General features: G+C 38.8%; 2 protein-coding genes across 4 annotated transcripts in view; both read right to left on the minus strand.

Moving 5' to 3' along the window:
- Positions 1-6896: 6896 nt before the first annotated feature.
- Positions 6897-18323, minus strand: EIF1AX (eukaryotic translation initiation factor 1A X-linked). Of its 2 annotated transcripts, none has more exons than XM_063126456.1 (7): positions 18151-18323; positions 16030-16113; positions 12896-12999; positions 11165-11215; positions 9885-9966; positions 9677-9783; positions 6897-8047 (listed from the first exon to the last, which is right to left on the minus strand). In XM_063126456.1, exons 1-7 carry the CDS (start codon positions 18164-18166, stop codon positions 8006-8008), a joined length of 486 nt encoding a protein of 161 aa, XP_062982526.1. In that variant the 5' UTR covers positions 18167-18323; the 3' UTR covers positions 6897-8005. The 2 variants fall into 2 exon arrangements, with proteins under 2 accessions (XP_062982526.1, XP_062982527.1); XM_063126457.1 differs by having other exon boundaries at positions 6897-8064; positions 9692-9783; positions 18151-18320.
- Positions 18324-19942: 1619 nt separating this feature from the next.
- Positions 19943-26396, minus strand: part of RPS6KA3 (ribosomal protein S6 kinase A3) — a 60104-nt gene continuing 53650 nt past the window's right edge. For both annotated transcript variants that reach the window (XM_063126458.1, XM_063126459.1), the window contains exon 22: positions 19943-26215. In XM_063126458.1, coding sequence (XP_062982528.1) covers positions 26093-26215 — 123 coding nt within the window. In that variant the 3' untranslated portion in view covers positions 19943-26092. The remainder of the gene's footprint in view (positions 26216-26396) is intronic.

Consider the following 26396-nt stretch of genomic DNA (forward strand, 5'->3'; position numbering starts at 1 on the left):
TTGATAGAGGGTTTGCCCTGGGATGGATTCGGAATGGTGGCAAGTCATCTACATGACGCAGCCACCATTGCGAAGCCATCCGGGGACAATCTCCAGAAACTGCTTTTAAAAAGTCGGCTATTTACCCCGACATTTTTGTTTGCAGAGCCGATGGCGCCCCCTGATTGGTTGCATCGGCTGGACTGGACAGCGAAGGAGGCAGACGTGCACTGTAAATAAATAATTTTTTAAAACCCGGGGGGAGGAACAGGGCAGCCAGAGGGAGGATTGCCGGCTGCCCCATTCCTCCCCCCTCTTCCGTGCTTGGTCCGCCTGTGGCAGCAGTGGCAACTCTGCATTTGCGCTCCTTCCCATGCAGATGCCGGGAAGGAGCGCCAATTCAGGAGATTGGGGCCTAGCGGTGCAGACCCGCCCCCATCAAGTTGAGGGCCATGTGTGGACCACTGCCTTCTCAGGGTCTTTTAGAAGTACAGTCAGTTTCCATTAATCTCTCCATCTTCCCTGCCTCTATAACATTTATCACAATCTTATATCCCAGATCTTTGTTCTGTCCTGTCTTTTTCACCACAACTATCCCCCCTTTTTCATTTCTATCTGGAGGCTTTTGTGGTCATTATATAATAGATGGAAAATTCAGGGTGCAATATTAGGCTAACTATGGTCTGTAGGAAGCTGTGTGAATGCCACTCTGCCAGCAGAAAGGGAGGCCCACTGGGGGTCAGTACTTATGCTGTCATTGGCCCCTGATATACCCATAGAAAGCTCCATGGGCATTGGTGGAGACAGGCAGAAATGGGGTGATTCAGGGCAGGTGAGGACCCAAAGGATCTTACAATATGTTTCTCAATACAACTTGAAAAGAGCCCAAAACTAGACCAGCTGGATTGGTTTAGTAATTTTAACCCATTTTCATCAATGGGGTACTTTTTAAAAAGATTTGCCCTGCCCACCTCCTGTGCTGACCACAAGAGCATATAGCTTTGGGACATCACAACTCTGAGGCATCGTGAATGAGACAATTGCTCAGGGCAGGGCTATACGATTTGCAATTCCTCAAAGCTTGTTTCAACTGCAGAATTTGAAACTTTTAAGTTCTTATTCATGGTGCTCATGCACCTATGTTGAACTGGGAGCCCTCAATAAGTGGAATTGGTCTCTACTTTATAATGAGATGTTTAAATCCAACCATATTGCAGCATAGGTACCACTATTGCCTTTGTGAACTGGGAACTCTTGCTACAAGATTTGAAATTCTTGTAATTCATATAATCATGTTTTCCTATTACCTTTTCAGCCTTTAGGCCCTTATATAGTATGCAACTATCTGCTTGCTTTAATTGCTTTCCATGAGCAGTATTTTTTCCAGAGCTTTTTTCATTGAGACAGATAACAATAATACTTCTTGCTAAAATAAAGTCTTTTCCCAATAATGCTATAATATGCTACACTGCTTCAGCAGTAACCAGGGATAAAAGCCAAAAAGTACTCTTTTGCAGAATATATGACCCAAAACCACTAAACATTCTTTCATGTGAGTTGAATATACAAATACTTGGAAACTGTATAAGAATACCTCTGCTCTTGGTACATACAGTAAACACTTTTACACTAAATTTTTTGTATACTCACCATAAGTTTGCAGAGCTGTTTTGTAACTTAGGCATCTCCTTAGTGCTTCATGTTTTAAGGCAGGTGTGGGCAGACGTTTTGCCCCTAAGGGCCACATAAAGCTGACCCACACAGCCAGCACCCCACCCCTTCCCGCACCCCATATAAATACACACTCCAGCCTACTAAAGAGCTGTTCGGCAAGGTGAGAAGAGTACAATTTACAGAGAACAAAGCATAAGTTCATTCCCATCTACCATACCCCCCCAACTCTGTTGGCTGAACGTTTGTTTTGTGAGGGGGCTATTTGGTACAGAGATGGGGTGAGGCAGGGGTTGCTTGGCCACCTGCAGAAATCACACTGAGGGCTTCAGAGGGCTGCACTGAAGGCAGTGCCCAGCATAAAGTATGGGCACATTTTTCCACAGGAAAAGATCACTTCTTTTATGGCCAACACCTTCAATACCCACATTATTCATAAATGAGGATTTCCTTGGCAATAGTGAAAATTACACAAAAATTGTAAAAGTTTAACAGAACATACAAAAATGTTACTTCTCACCTTCAACATTAAGCCTGTTTATGCAAAATCATTCAGCCTCTAAAAGACAACTATATGAATATTTAATATGGTATTCGGTTTATTAACCACCTTCTGAATACAAATTCTACTCCATTTTTTAAAAATAATTTCCAGAGTTCACCACAATCTATTGAGTCAGTCTTCGACAACTGGTGGTTCAAATCTTCAAATGTACAGCATTTTTCTTCTTGCACCTTAATAACTTCGTAATAAATTGTTATACATGTTGTTGTTGTTTTAAAAAAGTGAACATTTGAAAACTGTTTTTCTTAACTGCAGAAATCTCATTGCCAGTCTGACAGAGCGTTTGGGGCAAGATGAGGCTTTCTGCCCCCAGAATGCCCCTTTCTTCCATATCACCAGAGAAACTCCACTAGTATTACATCTACACCAGCAAAGCTTTAAACTGGCCTACTGGGACCTCCTCCACAGTTTTTAGTGCTGCCTTGCCAGTGGAGCAACAGTTCCGCAACACCCTAGAGCCTAAATCACAGAAATAAGTGGTTACAAATAAGTCGTTACAATGAGCAACTTGTTCTATTTCTTGCCAATTGAAGGGTAAATTAGGAACATGAGCCATGCTGGATCAAACCAAGGCTCCATCTAGTGCAGCACTCTGTTCACACAGTGGCCAAGCTGCTGTCAACCAGGGCCCACAAGCAGGACACGGTGCAACAGCACCCTCTCAGAAGCCAGTGTATATAGGCTTACTGCCTCTGATACTGGAGGTAGCACATAGCCATTGATAGCTTTCTCCTCCCGGAATTTATCCAACTCCCTTTTAAAGCCATCCAAATTGGTGGCTGTCACTATATCTTGTGGTAGTGAATTCCATATTAAAAAAAGGAATTAAATTTGTTTAAAAGAACAAGCTGCTGGATTTAGGAAGTAGTGGTTGCACCACCATGGACTCTCCTACCTCCCACAGAATTGCTCTTACAATCATGCATTTGTTTGCTTACCACTTAAGGTGTATATAATTTATTATTCTAATTATACATTTTGCTATAAAGTGCTATCATTTGGTAAAATCAACTCAGTTATTTTGAAAAACAAAACAACAACCCCCCTAAAATAGTGGAACAATAGTTAAGAGATGCAATCCAATGGTCACTTATGTGAGAAGAAGACCCATTGACTTCTCTGGGAAAATGCACAGTATTGGGCTGTAGGTAAATCATTTAATAAAGATTGTAGCTTTTGCATTCAGAATTCATGTCTTTATATAAACAGATACTTTAAAAGTATTGGTTTCATGATAATGGTTTGAATCCTAGGATATGTTAATATAAGGAAAAACAACGAGTCTTGTAGCACCTGAAAGACTAACAGATTTATTATGGCATAAGCTTTCATGGACTAAAGTCCACTTCTTCAGATGCATGAAGTGTTACCATGAGCTAAAAGTAATATATACACAGTGAGGTCAAAGGGAAGTGAAATGCAGAAAATAATGAGAGTGACAATCACATTATTAACAGTAGCCATTCACAAAACAGTTGTTGCTGACGGGGAGTATCATATAGGAAAGTTATCACCCTCCTCATTCCACAGCACTACAAAAGCCTTCCCCTTGTATGGGGATCCTAACTTTTGCAAACCCACTAGAATAAACATGCTTTAATTTTAAAAAAGGAAAATTGTTTTGAGTCTATCTGCAGCTCTTCTGGCAAAAAAGCCAAATGTAAAAGTAGCACGAGTGCTAAATTGAACCCTGTAGAATCCAATCTAAATTCTTCATACTTCAATTGGAGTAGTATGTGTTCTGCTGAATTAGTTTCATAATGTCAATACGGGTTTATTAATTTTAGTCAAGATGTGCTGAAGGCTGCTTGAATCCAGATCTATGAAATAGCTTCTCCATGCAGTGGCTGTAACGGGCAGAGCTGCTCAAGATGTGGATTACCAGCATTGCATGGGTGTCTTCAGACCCACTCCATGAGTGACCAAGCTAACCCCAATCAAGAATAAGTAGGTCATATTGGATAGAGGAACCAACCCCAAAGAAGGGCAGGATTAAACTACCTGGACCTCCCCATTCTATGATTTCAGTCAAATTCATCAACTATCCCCAAAAACTGACATATACAATTGTATTCACCCATATAAATTCAGCTACACTTTTCCATTCATCTTTTCAACGAATCAAAAAAGGATCAGCTAATTTTTTCACTACCACCAGAATTAACCCATTCGAAGCAGTTATAATGGCTGAGTGTCAGTTGGGATTTCTCTGGTTCAAGTCAGAATCATCCTACATAATTACAAGGATAGATAAAATCCAATCTTTATTCAACGTCACTGAGAATGCAAGGTCTTTAAAGTGGACAGGATCTAGGGGCAGATAGGCAACTGAAAACAGAAAAATGGAGTTTATGGGATAGGAGAAGCAATGCAAAAGAGAAAGTTAAACTTCTTGCATACCCAAATATAAATATTTTGTCATATTCAATGCAGCTATATGACTGATTTTTTTCATAACTACAGACCAATACAAATTGGAGCTAGTCAATAATTTAAACTGGGTCTACTTTTTCATTCATTGGAGTCATTCATTCACACAAACCACACATTGCATACTCCAGTAGTTCTCAAACATATGCCACAACTTGTGATCTGAGTATATTTCACAACACTGGAAATTGCAGGAGCTAGATGTATGAGCAACTACTTCACATGACCTGATTTGTTTTATCAAACAACCCATGGTTAACAAATCATATGTCGTTTGTGAGTGCGCGAGCATGCTGGTTCTTTCCCTCTTTCTGAAACAACCCAAGAACACCCCACTCCTGGGTTGCTGCAATGACATCTGAACCCAGCACTCTGGGTTGTTTAGGGCTAAACAACACGAACTTTAACCCATGGTTTGTTGTTGACTTAAAATGTTTGGTTTAACCTAAACAGCCCAGAGTTCCAGGTTTGCACTTCATCACAACAACCTAGGAATGGGTGTTCGTGGGTTATTTCAGAAAGAGAAAGTGATGAGTGTGCAGGAGTCAAAGTGCTCACTGCTGCATGGCCACAACTAAAATAGTATTAAACAACCCATAGTTAGCCATTATGTGCAAACTGGGCCATTAGGTTATTTATAAAAGAATGTTATAATCTAATGTTAGAAAACACTTTAATAGCTTCATATGTTAAAATATTACTGCTGAGAGGACTACTCCTTTTGCTGACAATTTGGATGCCACTAAGAAATAATATACGCTAAGAAGTTGTTACCTGATTTTAGACAACACTGCTATTTTAACTGAGTTTCAGATCTCTTTAATTAAGTCACCATAAACAACTTGAATTTTGGTACATAGTTTGCAACTATACATGACCAGCATACTGCATTGTTACATGGCACCAGCTTTTCCTTTAAGAAGGAAACAGTTAAATATCTTATATTTATGTCCTTAAAAATCAAAGTACCATTAGAAGTTAATACATGCACAAACTTTACATCTTGTTTAATGAGGAGGAAGATTCATTTACAGCCTGTCAATTCAAAATGATCCAGTAATGCCAGCCTAGGAGATGGGAGCCTTTTAAATTAGCAAATTTAACAGGAGTTGTGCAATGTGTGTGTGACAGCTACTGCTTGAGAGCCAGAGGAAATGGAGACTGGAAGTGGGATGCATATATTCAAACCTATACTCAGCCATAAAGCTTGTTGGGTGGGCCTTAGGCAACTCACATTCTTTCAGTCCAACTCTCAATGTTTTTCCCAGCTGGGAAAAACATATACTCAAGGGTCTGCCCTCACATTTGGAAGCCATTCTTCTGGATCACTGTTATAGGTACAAGTGGGAGCTTAATTAAGAAGAAGCAACAGATTAATAGTAAAGTACATTTCTTTCATGTAGAAGGTTCCAAGATTCAATCCCAAATACCTCCACAACTAAAAAAGAATCTCAGGTATGTCAAAGTAAAAAGAATTAGGCCAGAGATGGACCAATGTTTGACTCCTTATCATTCTATGTACTATATATGTACTTTCTTTTTAAGGTTTGTTACTATTAAGAAAATAAATTCTTATATATTAAAAAGCTAAACCATTCCTTGTATCTTTTTGTCTTAGCTTTAGAATAAACATTACTAGAGGCAAGATTTCTGATATTACCACTCTCTGATGTCTACTACATGCCTCCAACCAAATATTTGTGCTGTAATGCGCAATGCAAATATGCAAGAACACACTTGTTTATTCAAGGAAAAGTAAATGTTTGCATTTTTACCGATCATAGGCTCCAAGCAACTTCTCACCCCTAAATTCCTGTAATATCAGTCTAATCCTATTCCACACATATGTTGTGTGCCACAGGGTAGATAGGAGTTGTGAATTTTTTAAAAAACACACCTTTCCTCTCTCATTTACAAATGATTGAATTCATCTTAACATCAAACAGTTTACATCATTTGATATAAAATAGTCATGAAGCAAGCAACATAAGGACTTTAGTACCTGTTCGCAGACCTCCAACTTCAGAACTCAATGTATGGAGGCTAACTCTACTTTATTGTATATACGCTGAATGCACCTCCACTTCAGAAGTTCTTGTTTTCTCACTTAAGAAAATTTAGCTGCTAACAGAATAAGAACTGAGTTTCCATATAAAAACTATTGTAGTGACTTGTTAGTTAATAGCAATTAATCATCCTTGGCTAAAATAGAGAATGCAAGATACAACACTAAGGAGACACAAACCCAATCTAAAATGTAAGTATTTATTAAGGGTATGTTAGCCTTTATTGATTTTTAGGTGCACCACTCCCACTCAAACCAGAAATGCTCATTTTATTAGTTTTTCCAACTTGTTAATTTCAGATAGTTTTTCAATCTTTACATTAATCTCATTTATACACCCCAATTCGGAGAGTACAAAAGTCTTTACATAGTTGTATCTCATATGGATGGAATTCAAGATTAAAGTAAACTTTTTAAACGTAAGATTTTTTGTGTGACGTTAAGTATTTTCTAAAGGAGTTGGATCCAAGCTTGTTCTTCCACAAACAGAAGGCATCCTTCTGTTTGTGGAAGGAACCAAGATCCAGTGGAGGCCCCTCACCACCACCACCAACCTTCCTCCTGCAGCCACCTGTGCCCCCTCCCAAGCCTCTGGAGCAGCTTTTCAGGTGGCACAACAGGAAGAGGAATCCATGAAAATCATCTCTACCCACCCTCATTACAAGAGAACAGTGCACGTCTTTCAGATTAATAACTTAAATTTGGTGCCACCTAGTATTTTAACTGCAGCATTACCACTACCAAATACAGAACAGCAGTTCAAACATAAATTTTTTAAAATTTATTTTCTCTCCACTATGGCAAATTTATCTGTGAGAGGAAATTTAATATCAAAACCAGTATAAAAATAACATGCAACTAAAGCTTAAAAAGCAGATTCAGATATTAATTTTAATGAAAATGGCTGCCCTTTGTATTATTAAAATCTTACAAGTTGACTTCAAGGGATACTAGGAAAGGACACTGCACTGGCAGGTTGGACACTAACCTGAATGGGTATTTAATCAAAATCCATGATAAATATAGGGCAAGAATTTTTTATTTTGAAAAAACAGGTTTAGTGAAGTTTAGTGGTGAAAACATATAGAGCAAACATGGGAATTTATAGTGAGTGTATTTACACACAGATGTAAAAGTCTATGGTAAAGAGAAAAATAGTTGTAATATTTCATTTTACTTTTGCGAGTCCAACATTATCTGTTTTTAAAGAAATATAAATACTTAAACATTGGGCTTGGATTGTTTTGCTGTAACTACAAATGTTGAGCAGTTTCAGTCTTCTTAAAGATGGGACTTTAAAGCAAAATTCTTGAGGTGAAAAGTTGGAATGTATACCTCTCAGTTCCATTTAGATCTGTAAGTGAAAGAAAAGGTATATGAAAAGGCCATGAAATAACTGTAGTATAATTACAATTTTACTAGTTTGGATAATCAATACTATGTAAAATACAATCCATGATAGACTTGGTCTCTTGTTTCTCTGAACCACTCTTCTCAACTTGAAAGAAACCATCCTTGTATGATGCGCATCCTTCTGTCCTGCTAATATCAATGACCTGGAAGTGCTTAACTTTGCCTTAACAGTTTCCATTTCTATGGCTGAAAAAAAACGTTAATCTTTCTACATGGCTAGCAAATTCAATAAGGCAAATTTTCAGGTACTTGAATCTGAACCTCCTAAGGTTTGACGCATATAGATATATCTGTTCATGCACAGAAATGGCTTTCTGGTTAATTGTTTGGGCGTTAGGACACCTCCAAATAAGCAGCTGAACAAATGACAAGCTCAGTATTTCACAAAAGCATTTGCTAACATGCCCGGGTTCAATGTGGTTGTTGTTTTTAATCCTAGCAAAGAAGAATGCCCAGAGGCTAATGACCGGACAATCTTCCTTGGCTATGGTGAGAGTTCTGCTAGGCTCTAGCAAGTGACACAAGCCCAAGGCTTCCTTGAATTACTAGAGCTGCAGGGGGGAGCAATGACCCCTGACCCCTACAGAGCCCCAAAGATGGGTGAAAGGCACTTATTTGCTTAGGTTCTGTAATCGAGGGATGCAAGCAGAGAGCCAAAATAAATCTCTGCTTCACCGATCTCACTCTGAGCTGCAGGGGAAATGCATAGGTGCACTGGCTTGTCTCTCAGCCTGCCTGGATTTTAGTATGCCTCCCCCCATTGTTTGCTGGAAGGGGATGGCAGAGGCATGTTCACTTGTCCCTGACCTTATGCTGCACTTCAGAGATGCAGCACAAGGTCATGAAACAGACCCTGCCACAAAATTTTCACTGGTCACATGTCCACCTGAAGATTTGTCATTGTGTTATCCCATGTAAAATAAGAGAAAGATTCCAACTGCTATAGGGAAAGGAAAAAGCTGGAGTGAAATTCTTCTGTGGAGCGAAACATGTTCTGGCACAAATGAAATCAATGGGCTTCAGCATGTGCCTAACTATAAAAAGCTGATGGGAACAAACACAACAGCAACACAGATTTTCCACCCACTCCCGGAATGGTGTTAGCCGCAGATTGAATTTAGGGGAGGTGGGGAGAGACCTGAATTGAATTACTGCTGCATGAGAGTTGGGGAAAAACAGGCCTGGTTTTTGCGAGAGGGAATCTGTGTTTTCTAGCAATGTATAGTTTACTTGCTAGGAAGACAAGTCTGTCTTTAGTTTCAAAAAAGGAGACATGCAGGGACCCAAACTTATAGGGGAACCAATGCCATCTGTATTATAGGTACGCTTTCTTAATACTGTGTAGGGAGGGGAGAGCATGGAAAGTTGTACTTGCTCAGTGCGAAGGCTCTCTGGAAATACTTCAGGCACTTTTACCATATTCTTGCTGGATAAATCCTGGCTACCAAGCTCAAATACATTTCTGGACTCCAAGACAAGCTTTAGAGTTAGAAGCTGAAATGTTTTAACATATTGTCCCCTTCGAACAGGTATATTAATATTAAGGTAAATACTTTCCAGGTACTTACATCATCAATATCTTCATCATCGTCTCCAATATCATCAAATTGGATTTCATCATCATCTCCAGGCCCAAATGTATCAGTTTCATTAATTTTGGCTAAACAGAGATTTAAACAAATTAGGAGCACATTCCAGCAGATGTTTTATTATGTTCTTCTCTCCATTACAACAACCTGATTTGTTCTGAGAAAGTCTTACCATGTTCTGGAAGTTCTCCATATGCCTTCAGACTTCTGGCTTCATCTGCATTGTACTTTAGAATGACATCAGCCTTGTTATCCTAAATCATATCATCATTATTAAATAGTATTTCAGAAGAATTTCATCTTGTTAAAAACTTACTTCATCTGGACATTTAAAATACTTTTTCTGTATACATGGCTTGATAAGTAAAAGGCAATCCCCAAGCACCTTAGAGACCAATTAATTCGGACATGCTTTTGCTTGCAAGGGTCTACTTCACTAGATACATGCAGTTCTCAATAGCGCAATACTACTACTACAACTACTAGTAATAATAATAATTGGCCCTACCAAAATACATCAACACCAACATTGAGAAAGCAGTCATACTTAAAACATGTTCAACGGTCAGGAAATTTCTGAATCAGTAAAAGACAGCATGACTTGGCAAAGCCCGTCATGTCCATCTAGACAAATCGCCACAAGTGAGAAAAGAGAGATAACAATAGTTCTGATGTAGTGTAGCAAATAAGAGACTGAACTATGTACCAAGAAGCTTGACTTTCAACATTAGGAAAAGCAAGAAAAGCTCACACTTTCTCAGGCCTGCTCTGAGAAAATGGCAGCTAGGCTATACTGCACCACCCACTAATCTTACAAGAAATACAGAGTCTCTCACACAGCTCACACTCACACACCAGTATTTGCCTTGAAGCACAACCCAAGCAAGCACAGGGCAGGAAGGGAGAATGAAGGGAACTAGCAACGCTTTATATAGGTCTCTCCCTTCCCATCCCACTTTCACTGTCATAGAAACCTTCACCAAAGTCATTTCCACTATTTTTCTAATATGTGGCCAATGGGGCTAGGAGTCATTGATACCATCCTTGCCCAACACTACCCATATCTTGCCAAGACAGAAAATGCTTGGTTAATTCCAGGGAGAAGAGTTGAGATAGAGAAGGGGAAGCCATCTTCCAATTTTTCAGACTTTACTGTCTGGTCTGAGATGCAGCATTCAGACTTGTTTTGAAATGCAAAGTTATCAAAGTTTGGTAACTTTGCCTTTAAACAAAGCATGCCTGCATATATTCCACACAATTTAGTTACTCCTTTCTGTAAAACACCATTTGGTATAGGCAGATTTATAAAACAGAAAGAATAATAATATTTGCAGTTCTCATATTCACACCCTCTATAAAAAGGAAAGACTTTATTTATACTAAATAAAACATGACCGACTCAACCAGTGCTTGGGAAATTTGTTACAGAAAATCCAAACATAAGATAGTTACCTGGTAGTCTCTTAAACCCACCAATATGATATCTGATGTATTTATCCAAACCTAAAATTCAAACAAACAATTAAAAAAAATCCTATAAGTCCTGAGCTTCTTCCTCAATTGCAATTTAACATTAAGAAAAAACAAAACATTTTCTGACTTTCAAAAAAATGCACTATTTTTATTCCCAAAGCGTCTCAGCAACCCCAAACATTTGCCATTAATTTCATAAAGGTCCACAATGTTAGTGAATCCAGTATGCCTTACTACTGCACAACTAAAGTTATCTGCTGTTCAACTGCTGAACATAAGGTGAATTAAGCATCATGCTGCTGAATTTTTTTTGCTGTATCAGCATAAACACCTGTTGATGTTAGTAGTCTCTATCATGAACTTCTGGCAGAGTTAAATCTGCTCCAATGCTTTGTTTGGGGTGCATGTCACCATGCCAATAATAGCAAATGTGGGTAGAAATGAATAAAGAACGGAGGGTGTACACTGTAGCACAACTTTTGTGCTACTATAAATGCTTGATAATGTGTTGCACCCAGAACAAGCAGTGAACCAGATATGATACTAAGCCATCTCATAGAGGACACTGTCCTGGAGGTATGGGGTGGTGCAATGCTTAGTTTGTAGCATGCACCCCCAGTTCCTTACTCGTTTCTAAATACACTGGCTATTACTGGCATGGGGGTGCCATGTTTGACAGTGTCTTGCATCCAAATCAAATGTTGCTGCCAATACAATTCTATACCATGAAGGACACTCTCCTTAGAGGTAAGGGTATATGATTTGGAGTAACCCAGAACTTATTGTGGTGGGATACATAGCTCAAGTTCCTTATTAGTATCTACAGATACTGGCTACTACTGGCTCTGGGGTGTCATGATTGCCAGTGTCTTGCGCTGTTAATGGGTCACTTTCTACTTAGTTGAGGTATGGGCCCTTCCCTTTCCAGAGCCTGGGAAGAGGCCACAACTACCATATGGGGATTCTGAATATCCTACAGGAAAATTAACTGCAGCGGCTTGAGTGGTCACCCCTATTACCCTGTAAGAAAATCTTGCGGGGGGGGGGTGACCCTTCTGCATTGAACTGCAGGTTTAGTATGTTGTTTCTCAAGCTAGCCTGATTGTTGTTTGAAAAAGCAAATTCTTTTGCAATTACTTTAAACTTCTCATGTATTTTGCTACCTTTACTGGACTATATGAAGGCTTCACATGATTTGTTGTTATGCATCCTGGAACAAGAAAACCACAACCAACAAGAAGTTGGCACTGTGTAACCAAGATGCCACTTTTAAGACCCGGTGTGTCTGCAATGCTAAGACAGCGAATAATGGAGCAAGTTGAAGATGTGAGGAAAGTCAGTCTAGCTTTTATATTTTTCTAGATATACTCAGTGGACCAGGAGAAAGAGAAGAAATGGTGGTGGTGTCAGCCAAGGCGAGGAGAGTGCAGCAAGAGACCAAAATATAGTAATGCCAAAACCCATCTTCTAGCTTAGTCCTCAACAACTCGGGGTATTGAGCATGATTTTATAGAGGTATTGCTAAATAAGTTATCATTGGAAACCACTTACTCTATAATAAAGTAAACAACCTTTAAATCATTAGTTAGCTTCAATTACACAATTCATTTCAGCAAGTCCAAGTTTTTTGAATCACTGGTGGGAAATACAGATTGCTGACAGTAGGATTTTTACTTTTAAGTTTTACACACCTGAGTGGCTTTAACGTACCTTTTTTCTCAACTTTCCTCTGATATGACATAACCTTTTTACGCCATCAAAACATAATGCCTCCAGTCTGCCATTCCCCAACATCTTGATAACTTGGGCATACTCTGGAAGAGATGGCACCACAGTTGAGTCTTGACAGTTATATATTTACTGTTATATATTTTTATATATATATCAACCACAAGCAGAATCTCGGGTTTTAATAGATGCTTGGTAAATGTAAACACAAAAAAATGGATCCAGTCAGCAAAAGTACATGTCTCAATGCAAAATAGCTATAGACACTAATACTGCATTCCTAGATCCACCGACTGATCCACCTTTCAAGCCCCAATAAAGCAAGACACACTGATCAACAACTTCAGATACACTTTGGGGCTTGGGGCCTTTTACAACATAATACATCAGAACATAATTTGGGCTGAGGTGTCATCAGTATGCTCATCAAACCCAGTGTGCATGTTCTCTCTCTCTCTATCAGGTCCTAGGGAGGTGGCAGAATCCTGAACCATTGCCTATTAGTTGTGAGGGGCTGGACAAGTGAGAACAAACAAACTACATTCGGTATTATTATTTATTTATATAGCGCCAACAATGTACTTGGTGCTGTACAGAATATACAGATAAAACAGCAATACCCTGCCTAGAGGCTTACAGTCTAAAATCACATTAAAACATATGAAAGCAGGGGGGGGGGGGGGAAGGGGTTACACAAAACAGAAAGGGCTTACACAAAACAGGCTAGTTGCCCTTCTGCTCCAGGATTGGTGTGCAACCAGTTCTGTACACAATTACACTCGGGAAGACTAGGGTGCTCCTTGATCTTGAAATGTTTCATAGTCTCAAGTTGCAACAGTGACAATGATCAGCTTCAGCTGGTTCACTAGCCATAGCCTTTTCAGGTTAAGCTAGAACACACCACAGCCTTTCATGCCTAGTTACAACCAAGCTTGATTACTGTAACACACTGGCATAGTTCACACATGGGCCGGGTTCAGATGACACATTAATCAATGGTTGATTTTAATGTTCTTCCTATTACCCCTCCCCCCGTTAATTAGTGTGTTGTCCAAACCCGGCCATAATGTTAACCCAGAGTATGAGTTGTCGTTACATGTGAACCCTGCACCATGGTTTAACTATGAGCTGTTAACCAAACAGTCCAGGAGGAGAACCCATGGTTTGTGAGCTCTGCGTTGTTCATAGTTAACCCATAGTTAAACTATGGTGCAATGTTCGCATGCAACGACAACCCATGATTCAACGACAACCCACAATCCAAGCCCTACTCTAGGTTGTTGTTATGTGCGAACCATGTAATTTTACATGAGGTTGCCCCTAAAAAGCATTCATAAACTTCAAGTGGTACAGAGCTCCCAAGATGCTGGCCAGCCTCAAGTGGTCAGAACATATTACTCCAACCTTGTATGATTTACATCTTACCCATCTGTCTACCCTTGTGTGATCTCCATCCTTACACATCTCATCTCTTTAATATATGAACACACTTGGAACCTGAGTGAGAGGGCCTGAGAGGTAATCCTCTTTATCTATGCCAATCAATGGATTCAGAGGCCTTGCTCCAGATATCTTTACCAAATGAGGAAAGATGGATATCTACCAGGAGTACCTCTTTTTGGTAGTGGCACCAACATTATGGAATGCCACCTCAAGGAGACCCCAGACACTTCTTGGCTTTACACAGCAGGAAAACACTGATTCTCTTGTAAATTATTTGAGCAATCCTAACTACTACCTGTATTTGTTTTCATTTTTGTCTTCACTCTGTTGATGGCTAGTTCCTTACCAGAGTTTTATTGTTGTTGATTTTATGTTTATATCATATTGTTTTTTTTAAGTAATTTGTTATATTATTTTAGGATATTAATTAATCATTTGTTTGTTTGGCTTCTACTCTGCCTTTCTAGCAAAAGTGGTACTCAAGAATATGAATTGTTAGTTACCATGGGTTGCCCTCAGAGAAAAATGCCAAGATATACATTTGTAAAAGAAAGGAAAAAAGAAAGGCTACTGGAGAGTCAAGAGGAGACAAAAAGAATATAAGGTTCAATCTCAAATCTGAGGCAACTATCTCATTCAGGTTGCTCAATCACTACCTTATTGTTAGCTGGAGCAGAATTACCTCTTAAGCACAGCAGAGATGTGTTAGATTTCAGAAGTAAATTTTACTATAGGGCAGCCTTCCACATTGCGGTGCTCTCCAGATGCTTTGGACTTCAACTTTTATCAGCCCCAGCCAGGGTGGCCAATGGCCAGAAATGATGGGGGTTGAAGTCCTAAACATGTGAAGTGAACCACGTTGGGGAAGGCTGCTATAGGAGTAATTCTGCTTCAAGTTGGCCTTTTCTTGACACAGGACTTAACACACTCATGTGCAAACTTCAAACATTTATTTCTTATTTGCAATGTTAATTTGGAAAAATATATACTCCTATTAGGCTATTGGGGTTCACTGGATCCCTTCCACTACATTTACTATGTATTTCATCTAGGCATTTTGTGCTTTCTGTTTTGCCAGCTTTTCTGTTTTCTCACCCAATGCTTCTTGATAACCCAATGAAGAGCTTAATTTAACATTATAGGATCCAATGTAACCCAAGAGTGGCGTGTTAGACTTATGTTTTTTTGGGATGCAATGCCAATTATATCTATTTTTTAATGTTAGACCGGGGTAGTTTTGAAATCAACCATTAACTTTATTCCCAGCTAGGACTTTGAAAGGGGCCCACTGGATCCCAATATCAAATTGATACTGTTTTTTTTAAAAAAGTGTGTGACAGTTAAAACCAAAATAGATTCCTCTGGAGAGGCTCAGATATACAATTCCCCGAATTCTTCCACCTTGCCCTCGACTCTTGTAGCACATATTCTGAACTGTTCCTTCCGTTTTGTTTGTTGCTTCTTTCTATTTTACACAGCACCTTTCTCTGTACCTCACCTCTGAGTGAAATCTGGAGAGGTCTATCTTTTGTCTTTCGCTAGTTCTCTTTCCCTAACTAAGGGGAACCACAAATAAGTTTCCCCGTAACTTACTAAAGTTTTACGCGCTCAATATTAAACGCTCAATATTATTTTATGCATATAGTGGAAAAAGATGAAATGTTTTATCTCACCTTGTCCATCTTCTTTGAACACCAGTTCTCTTTTTTCTGATTCATTTTCATTCTTACCTCGCCTTCTATTTTTACCTCCCTTACCTAAATTTAAAACAAAAACAAAAAACAATGGTTAACCAAAAATTTGAAATCCTGCATGAAAACCAGTCATGAGAAAATCAGTAGGATATTTGGCAGGCATCCCTTCTTCACTCTCCCATACAATTTGAAAGTACTGTAGTAGAATAGATTACCATTAAAAATGCTCAAGTGTTGCCATTAAAGGTAGCAGTTGCTATTAGCTATTTCACTAAAATCTTTCAACGCAAAAATTAAGTTAACTCTGGATTTTTTTAACCTATAAATGGCCCAAAGTGCCCAAGCTCATGGGTTAATTACGCCATGATTTGCAGTTACATGCAAACCGAGATGGTTCACACAACGCTAAACCATGGTTTACAAATACACAGGAGCAAAGCCTCAGGCTCACATCTCCCTCCTCCTGCATGACCAGGAGAAGGAAAAAACCAGGGTTTAGTTTTAATAGTGTTATGATCTCATTGGACATCTTAATTTTGCTTTGATTTGTTGAGATTTCCCCCAAGATAGCTTTATAAGTTCAAACAGGAGATAAAGCAATGCACCTTGACAAAATCTAGTGTGAGCTAATGCACAGTACATAATTTACTTTAGAAGTCAATGATTATAAAAAGCTATATAGAAGTGTGATTTGTGAATTAATCATTAACTTGTACAAATGAGGCCACTTCATTTGGCCAACTGTGGAAGTCAAAGGCAAGCTCATACCAGAAATACTACAGCTTACACCTGTTCCAAAACACCTGCAAGTGCCATATAGAAATACAAATATGAAAGTACCCTGAAATTTATATAGCCAGAGTACCAAACCAAAAAACAAATGCATACCTTCCTTGTTTTCGGTATGCATAATAGTTACTGATATGTATCAAACTTCTACCATGGTAGGATTTATTGTTCAAAGTAATATGCTCTCTCCTACTGCCAATGGAGCAACATTATGTACATGGAGTGTTTAAGAAGTTCTAGTACCAAGATAATTTGTACTGACTAATCACAAAACATATTACTTGACTTGAAAAACATTTACAACACTACTTTATTCTACAGTAGGGGAACATTATTATTATTATTATTTATTTATATAGCACCATCAATGTACATGGTGCTGTACAGAGTAAAACAGTAAATAGCAAGACCCTGCCGCATAGGCTTACATTCTAATAAATATACTCTAAAGTTCAGGATCTAATATTAACATTCTGAAGTTATTAGTTGATTAACACTTTCCATTCTGAGGGTTGGGCCAGGCCACAAGTGAACGCAAAGAAGATGAGGCAGCCACTAAACAATCAATTATTCCACAGTGCATAGTTAAACTACAGAATTCACTTCCACAAGATGTAATGATGGCCACCAATTTGGATGGCTTTAGAAGAGGATTAGACAAATTAATGGAGAAGGCTATCGATGGCTATATGCTACCTCCAGTATCAGAGGCAATATGCCTATATACACCAGGTGCTGGGGAACATGGGTAGGGTGGGGGCAGTTGTTGCACTCTTGTGCTGCTTTTGGGCTTCCTATGGGCAGCTGGTTGGCCACTATGTGAACAGAATGCTGGACCAGATGGACCCTTGGTCTGATCGAACATGGCTCTTATTATGTAATTATTCCAAATTTAACTTTTTAAAGGAACAATCTTATGTATGTTTAGACAGATTCCCAGCATTCCCCAACCAACAGCTGTAGGGCTTTTTTTTCTGTCTAAGCGTAGGTAGAATTGTGTCCTTATTGTATTTCTATACTGCCTTTTTGAGCAGGGACCGGACGGGGCCCCGCCTGCAGCTCCTCACAAGGCGAGAGAAGGCTTGAACGAGGAAGACAGCGAGCTTAAAACCCAAACGACAGGCGAACCAAGAGGAGGAAGAGGCGGAGGCGCCTTACCCCCCGGGTGGGATTCAGTCCGCCCCAAACAACAGGCGGATCCTAGTGATGGTGGAAGAGAAAGAGAAATGGGGGGGGGGGGGAGGAGAGAAAGGCAGGACCGAGCTACACCGTGTCGCGTGGAGACCATTTTGGGGGTCGGGCAGGCCTCACCTTTATTCTTCGGCATGGCTGCTTAGCGGGCGCAGCGGCGGTAAAGGCGAACGCAGAGAAGAAGCTCCGTCTCACGCTCCTGGTCGCGGTATGGAGAAGAGGAAAGAACGCGACGCCGTGACGCGCAATGCGGACTCCGTCGAAAGGGAACGAGGAAGGAAGCCTTCTCGTTGTCGTCTGTCCCAGAATGCGCTTCGCTTGCGCAAGTTCCGGCAGCCGCTGGAGAGGCCGCTTCTCTCCAGCGCCCTCTTCTGGTGGGAGGAATCACTTTCTGGAGGGTTGGGGAGTTTGTGGACGTGTGTGCGGGAGTGCCACGGCGGGGGCAGAGAGGGGGAAATGGTGCTTTCTCATGGGCTCTTGCGTCAGCACATTCCTTTGCATGCCCCTGCGTAGTCCCACTGAATTCAGTGGAATAGCCTCCCACGTAAATGTGCATACGGCTGCAGCCTCATCAACGGTCTTACGAGCGATCCACTGCATGTCTGTGTCAACATCCATGAGCATCACGCCCTAAGATGGTGAATTCACAGCGCCGGTCCTGAGACCCGTAGTTTGCTCCAAAAGAACTCCCACTTAAAACAGCTTATGCTCAACTAAGTGTATAGGGTTGCTGCTGTTAACAAGGAAAGTGAGACTTACCCGTACTAAATAAATATATTTCTATCCCGCTTCCCTTCCATCAAAGGAGCGCAAGACAAAGAGGTTAAATTTCTTGATGTCCTAAACAGTTGATCATGGAACGGACCAGAGAGGAGGCAACCCTGGACTTAATCCTAAATAGTGCTGCTCAGGCCCTAATACGAGATGTAGATACTGTTGAACCAAACGGTAACAGTGACCACAGTGCTATCAGATTCAATATATACTTAAGTGGGAAATTGCCCAGGAAATCAACACTTGACTTCAAAAGAGGAAACTTTTCTAAAATGAGGAAACTAGTGAAAAGAAAGTTGAAAGGGGGAATCAAGTGGCAAACTTGGCCACTTCGCTGCTCACTCTTAATTCCAGATCATTTATGAACAAGTTGAAAAGCATTGGTCCCAATACCAATCCCTGTGGGACCCCACTATTTACTTCCCTCCATTGGGAGAATTGACTGTTTATTCCTACTCTCTGCTTTCTGTTTTTTAACCAGCTACTGATCCATAAGAGGACCTCTCCTGTTATTCTATGACTGTTACGTTTGCACTGGATTCTTTGGTGAAGGGATTTTTGGAAATCCAAGTAAACTTATAGTGTGTTGGGGTCCAGGGATGCAATGGAGAAATTAAGATGGCAGCTATTGCTGCCGCCTCATCCAGGGCTACTGTTCTTAGAGTTAGGCTGAGTACCAGTAGTTGGTGTTGTGTTGCTGGCCATTCCTGCTGCTGTCCACATTTCTGCCCCTTGGTAAGCTTACTTTGAGGATGATGGTGAGGCTGAGCATAGACCCCTCCTCAAATATCATGCCAACCAGTGCATGCACAACATGTTTGCCATTTTTTAAAATGTCAGTTTGAGTTCAGTATTAGAGTGGAACAAAATTATTATCAAAACATTACCAGTATATTTGTATTTTGTTTTCCCCATGACGGGATGAGAGAATGGCATCTGTCTGTCATTTTCTTAGCAGTTGAATCCATGATGAGTTGCAGCACAATCTGATACATTCATGGTTTGGTGGCCAGTTGCATCGGTTAATATCCCTATAGTATGTGTAGATTTTTAGGCTACAAAACTGTAACAATCTAGGAACAGCACAAACTAAGCAATATACTTAGGAGAAAAGAATAACTTGATAAACACACCTTAATATCTTTCAAAGTTTATTTGTTGTATAAATTCAGTTTCTTTTGAAGACTACAAAACCTGTTTTTGACAAGGATACAAGCAATAGTATCTTTCCAGGCTCATCTGTGGTTATGTCTGGAACAATTCTGATTACACATATACAGCATTTTTAAAAAACATACATAGCTCTCAATAAAACAAGTGAAAGTATTCAGTTTGTTTAGCCTTTTTACCAGCATTTCAGTTCCATGATGCTAATAAAAGCACCTGACAGATGCTATTTTAATTTTCTACTCTAAAGGTACAGTACAGTCAAAGCTCTGTTATTGTACCCTAGACTAGACTTGCATGCCATGCTGAGGAAGTCAATATAAAGAATGATTGTACAGAACTGTAGAAAAATATTTTCTGATATCTTTAAAAAATCTCTTAAGTAGACCCTCCCCCCCACAACTTTCACTAAAACTGTAAAATAATTACATCCCTCATGAGTGCACTTTCCCTTTGATTAGGTCAGAAGTATCAAGATAAAGCTAATCATATACATCACTTCCATGAGTTAAAAGCCATTCATTACTGCTTACCAAAGATTTACATGCCTTAAAGCCTTCCTTTTCATTATCAAAAAAGCAGTGCTTTAGTTGATCTACTACATTTACAATAACAAAAAAACCCTAAGTACATTTCCTTCCTTATGCCCAGATTCTGTATTTAAAGATCAGTTTTAAATATGTCACTTTTTTTTACTCTTTACTAGATAAACTAACACGGGTTAATGGAGCAAATCTCAGTTTTCCTCTGCTCAGATGTTGAAAATGTAACGGATCATTTATTTTGCTTTGCTAGCCATCTAACTGCAATTCTTAAACCTTTCTTCCTTTCCAGTTTATCTCACATTTCATGTTTTATAGAAAGAAAAGCAGAACAACAGTGTTTCAGGATGTTGAAAACCAGCTCTACCATCCCATATCAGTCAGTACAATGATTATTTGAGGAGAGATGCTGCAGATATCTTGCTATGGGTTGCTTGTTTGGCCCTGGAGAGTTGCTTCATATTACCAGAGATAACCTAGGCTGATAAAATTCTGGCTAATAGGTGGCAATAAATTTTGACTATCCTGTTTGTAGTGGGGAACAAGAAAATGAGAACTTATAAAGTTCTATGTAAAAGTGCCCCAGGGTCCTGAAAATTAAAGATGTTAATAATTAAGTCTTCTGATTGAAAGGTACCAAGACTAAATCTAAGTAGGCATACTTATAAATACACAGGGAACATGAACTGGTTGTCTAAGGGCAAGTGAAGACCAATTAAAGGCTTAAATAAAAGTGGGATATTACCCTAGTAACTTAATTTCCAAAATATGCTTCAGAAATTATGGATAAGTCAGCAGTCATAAACATTTTGAAGTTATTCTCTAACCATTTCTCATGATATCTATTTTGAAGTGATATACTTTTAAAATCTGTTTCAATTACAAATATGACTTATTTGAATATTTTGGTTTTTTCTACAGTAATACACATTGTTGATGTGTATAATATAATATTTCAGGCCACAGAAGGGGAGATGTAGCAAAGACAAAGCAATGTGGCTGCTTTTCCTTTCAGACACTGAAAAAAAAATTTTTTTTCCAATTCAGAATTACATTTTGTTGTACTTTCTTTTATAGTACCTCCGTTTAAATATTTAATAAAGCTCCCCCACCCCATCAAAGAATGTTGGTGGGGGAAAGAGCATTTTTAAGCACTCAGGCAGTCTAAACATTTCCTGACGTTATACTTAAATATCTTCCAACAATAAAACCGGTCTGCTGTGAAGACATCCATGTATAAAAGGAGTCCAACTGAACTGGTTTATAAACAAGATTTATATACCACGCTATATCTAATAAAATTTCCGAGTGATAAATGTAACTATGTTTTGGTTAATTACGGGATTTTTTTATAGAAAGTAAAAACAAAGCTGCCTGATCACTGCCTATAGTGATCAAAAACAAAATTGAAGCAGTGTTGCTATTTTGCCACTTGCACATATAAAAATCTTGTACAATAAGTTACTAAATGATCCAGTTCACATGACACATTGGGCTATCATGGGTTTAATAAGCCATGATGAGCCACATTGCATAACAGGCACCTGTGTGCCCACTATTTTGAATATGCGCTGTCTCATCCAAACTTGGCCACTGTGAGTTATTAGAAGGTTAAACCAGCCTTGCATAACACTCAATTAGTAGTAGGCTACACAAGGTTTTTTTTAATCTTCAAATAACCCACAGTGACTGGGTTATCGTATTCAAAACGACAGATGCACATGCCACAGCTCATCATTGGTTAAATAACCCACCATGCCCCAGCCGTGCCAATGAAGCATTGAAAATTCCATTCCATATTAATAAATGACTGTACAGCAAAGAAAAGCTGGGCAAAGACTTGTAAACTCTGGAGTTTAGCTATATCTTGTTTGAAACAAGTCAAGATTATTGCTACAGAATGTTGACTAAGAAGCAAAAGAATATTATAAAGCAGAGTTCAAGCAGAGGAAGGAATGCTCATATTGGTGTATGGGAAACGGGCATAAGTAGTAACTAGGGAAATACAATAAAGAAAACTTGGCTGAAGGAATTCACAGTATTTTTCCAGAGTCAGATGCAAGTTCTCTCTAAGAGGAATTCCAAAACTTACAGTGCAATCCCACTGCATGTTTACTCAGAGATAAGTCTCATTGTGTTCATCAGAGCTTACTTCCTAGTAAGTTTGTTTAGGATTGCACCTTGAGTGATTTTGGCCTAGACACTGGCTGTCACAAAGCCACAAATGAACCTAAGCCTGGATATGCTTGAATCCAACTGTGCAAAGTTATTTTGTAAACATAACATTCTTAAGGGAATAATTTAAACTAAATCATGTCTCTTTGAGAGCAGTCTTATGTAAAAGAAGAATTTTCTATCTACAGAAGCAATATTATGGCTACTGATAGACCTAAGAGTACAAGTGCAAAAGGACTAGTACTTTAAAACATCTAATAAAATCCTTCAATGAGGAAGCAATTCCTGAAAGAGATCTTATTTCACACTTCAGACTAAAATAGTTTCCTATGTGATTATGAAATGCGTTACTAAAGTTGAGATCACATAAGGTTGGAACAGTAGCTTATTAAAAGACATCAGTTCATTTGTCCAAGGTTTAAGATGTTAAGTATGCCAGACTTATCTTTGCTTGCTCTTTATTAACAAGGGTACAAGGCTCTATAGCCTATCTTAGCTTGCTCCAGAATGAGAATTTTAAACTATTTGCAAAAATGACTGAACCTTCCTCAACAGCTGCAAGAATTTCAGCATTCTTGCTGAAGTTAAGGTATGATAGCCATGTTCCATATGCAACTGGCCCATTATGACAACGCTGGATAAGGTTAACCTTAGAGGAAGTGATATGCTTGCTTCCTCTTGGTTGATTTGAAGTTGTGTGTTCATAAAAAAAAAGACCTCCCTCTAAAAAAATGCTGAACTTTTTAGCTTGCCTCTTTATATCTCCCTATATAAGCTGTGAATGGCATCATTAAAGCTTCAGAGGTATTTGTGCTGATAAACTGCTAGTTGATGAATATTATAAGCTCATCAAGGATCAAAGAGATAAAATTATAATCTATTGAAAACTTCTTGTTAAAATGAAGATGGAGAAAAATAAATGTTTGGGTCAAATATAGACCGAACTCCTTAAACCTAACCAAGGAAATATGGATGTTTCATTCTTTGCACAGAATACTCCAAATCACATGAAGAAATAATAGATATTTACTGCTCAGATATTGAACTATTACCACATCAATGTGAAATGGCCAGAGAAATTATCACCATGAGTCACAGCTGCCCTTTTAAGTTGAGGTCACAGTTAGGAGATTAGCAATTTTGGATTTGTCACTGCAGACAACTGTGGAAAACTCACTTTAAAAGATTTTCAAGCATGATAAGAAACCCGAATTTCAGAACACCAAAATTTAACTAACAGTAAGAAATAGTAATAAATTAAAGGCCCCTGGGTGGCTAAGATAGTGGTTTCTAAGGGAAATATAAGCAAAGGCATAATTGCAAACCATACTGTAGCAAAAGGGGTGGTGGTGAGCTGTGTGTGGGTTTTTTTTAAGCGCCAGTTATAAATAAATACTATGATCACCTGAAAGAATAAAACCAAAAGAATTGCACGAGCCTGAAAGAAAAAAGCATAACATGAAGCAGTAGATAGTACTATAAATAAATCTGAAATAAGAGGAAGACTAAGTCAGTGGGAGTCAGTGATCAAAGGGAAGGTGAGCATTTGGTAAGAGAGGAAAAAAGACTACATCTTGCCTATGTTGCTTCCATTTTCTAACTCAATGAACTGTGACTAAGTTATTGGCAAAATTATAATACAAGAAATTAAAAAAATACAAGACAAGGGAGAATTATTACTATTACATAAAAAATAATTTCTTTGGCAGAACTCTGGGATTATCCATCAAAATTATATTGTTCTTCAGTACATCATACTTCTCAGTAAATACAATTTCAATATTTCCCAGAAAACAAGACTCCCAACACAAATGAAACTGTTAACAAGTTGGGCACACAGACCTTTCCCCTCTTTCCCAAGAAAATGATAAAAACAAGGCTCAGAAGTAAGTTCCATTGTGTTAAATGGGCCTTACTCTTTAGTATGCGCGTTTAGGACTGCAGCTGTAGATCCTTATTATACACTACAAACAACAAGGATGCCACTCTACAGACCAGCAATGTCAATCAAACAGCCCAGTCCTGACAGCAGAATAGGTTGAAGACATTGGGCACATTTATTCTGGTTCTGATTAGAATTTGAAAATAGCCCAAGTGCAACAGACCCACAATTAGTAATTTCCCGTTCATAAAATTTTTTGCTAGCATCCTCATACTGGACAATGCACTGCTTTAGTTTTAAACATTACATTTTCCTATCCTATTGCTGTTTAAGACTGTGCAAGAGCGACTCATATTCTTAAAGCAGCAAAGTTAAAAGAACAACCAATTATAGCTAAAAACAAGTGAACTGAAGAGAAACTATTTTGCCAGGGATTCCAAAGATGACTCCTGTACTGGAGATATCTAGATTATTACTTTTTAGCTTCAGTACAGAACCAACTGCAGATGAGTGATGGTGAGAAACCTATTATACCATTAAAACTTTTAACAGCTCTAGTTTCCCACTATGTCTAACAATGACTGGGTTTGGATAAACCGTGGCACCCGCGAGCACTAAGTTGCATACCCAACTCCTGCTTGGGGGTTGTTGTATCATGTGACCCCACAAGTGTGGGTTATGCGAGGGCTAAATGACCCTAAAACAGACCACCAGTTATGTGAGATTTGTTTAACCCTCACTTGCCAGGTTTGCATGATATAACCGCTGAGCGGGGATTGCATACTCAAAATGGTGGATGGCCATGCTCTGCGCACACCACAGACTCATTGTGGATTAAATTAACCCACAGTGGGCTCTCATGTCATGCAAACAGCCCCAATGTTTCTGTGAGGAGACATAGGCAAGGAAAAACACATTCACAGATTTACATTCAATAGCTGTTTAACAGTCAAACTGTTTCTGAGATGTCCAACCATACTGATTAACCATTTTAATCAGATTTAATTGTCAACTTAATTAGTCTAAGTAGAAGGCATGTAAAAGGAAACAGTACATAAGTGTACTGTTATGAAAAGTTTAGAAAACATATAAAATGCTGGATGGCACAAATTATACAGTGCTAATATAAACATATTGTTTAAGCTAAGTGCTTAACATAAACTGTCCATCCACACATGTAATGAAGAATATTTTAAAGGGAGAAGAACCATTCCCTATAAAAATAATGCTATATGGTGCAGAGTGCTTTATTCAGTGTATTTGATGTGACAGAAGAGGTGTTCATAATTCTACATTATCTCCATGAATAGTTCATTTTCCATTGATTCCACTTTTATTTCATCTGAAGGGCAATGTTTTTCCATCAATAAGTTTAAAGGAAGTAAAGATGAAAGCAGGAGCAGCAGTATAATAGGTACCAGCTGGAACAGTGTGCTTGCAAGTATCTTGGATATGTGCTAACTGTTGCCATGATTTGTGCTATCATCTTATTATGGTACCAAATGTTTCAGCTGAGGTCACTTCACAGGGCAGTTGAGGTAATTTTTTTGACACCTCTTCGTTGAGCAAGGGTAGAACGGCCCACTGGCTCTAAAACTGGTGACTGATTGCGATTCAATGCTGAGTATGTAGCAGCCATGGCACCCTAAAAATAAAAGGGGTTTAAAAAAAAATTGTCATGTGACTATCACCAATACAATCCTACATTTAATTTTTATGACACACCCAGAAAGCTTTGTTACATAAACATGCAATGAAGAAAATATAAATATATATGAATAAATGGCTATGATTATTTTGATTTTAAACAAGCAATGTTTTTTAAT

This window comes from Elgaria multicarinata, chromosome 5 (assembly GCF_023053635.1).
Source record: "Elgaria multicarinata webbii isolate HBS135686 ecotype San Diego chromosome 5, rElgMul1.1.pri, whole genome shotgun sequence".
Classification (NCBI taxonomy): domain Eukaryota; kingdom Metazoa; phylum Chordata; class Lepidosauria; order Squamata; family Anguidae; genus Elgaria; species Elgaria multicarinata.

Coding starts and splice junctions, on each gene's coding strand:
- EIF1AX (XM_063126456.1), bottom strand. Junction 13,000..16,029: donor GTTCAAAGAAGATGGACAAG/GTGAGATAAAAC, acceptor CATCTCTTCCAG/AGTATGCCCAAGTTATCAAG. Junction 9,967..11,164: donor TGGGTTTAAGAGACTACCAG/GTAACTATCTTA, acceptor GATATGATTTAG/GATAACAAGGCTGATGTCAT.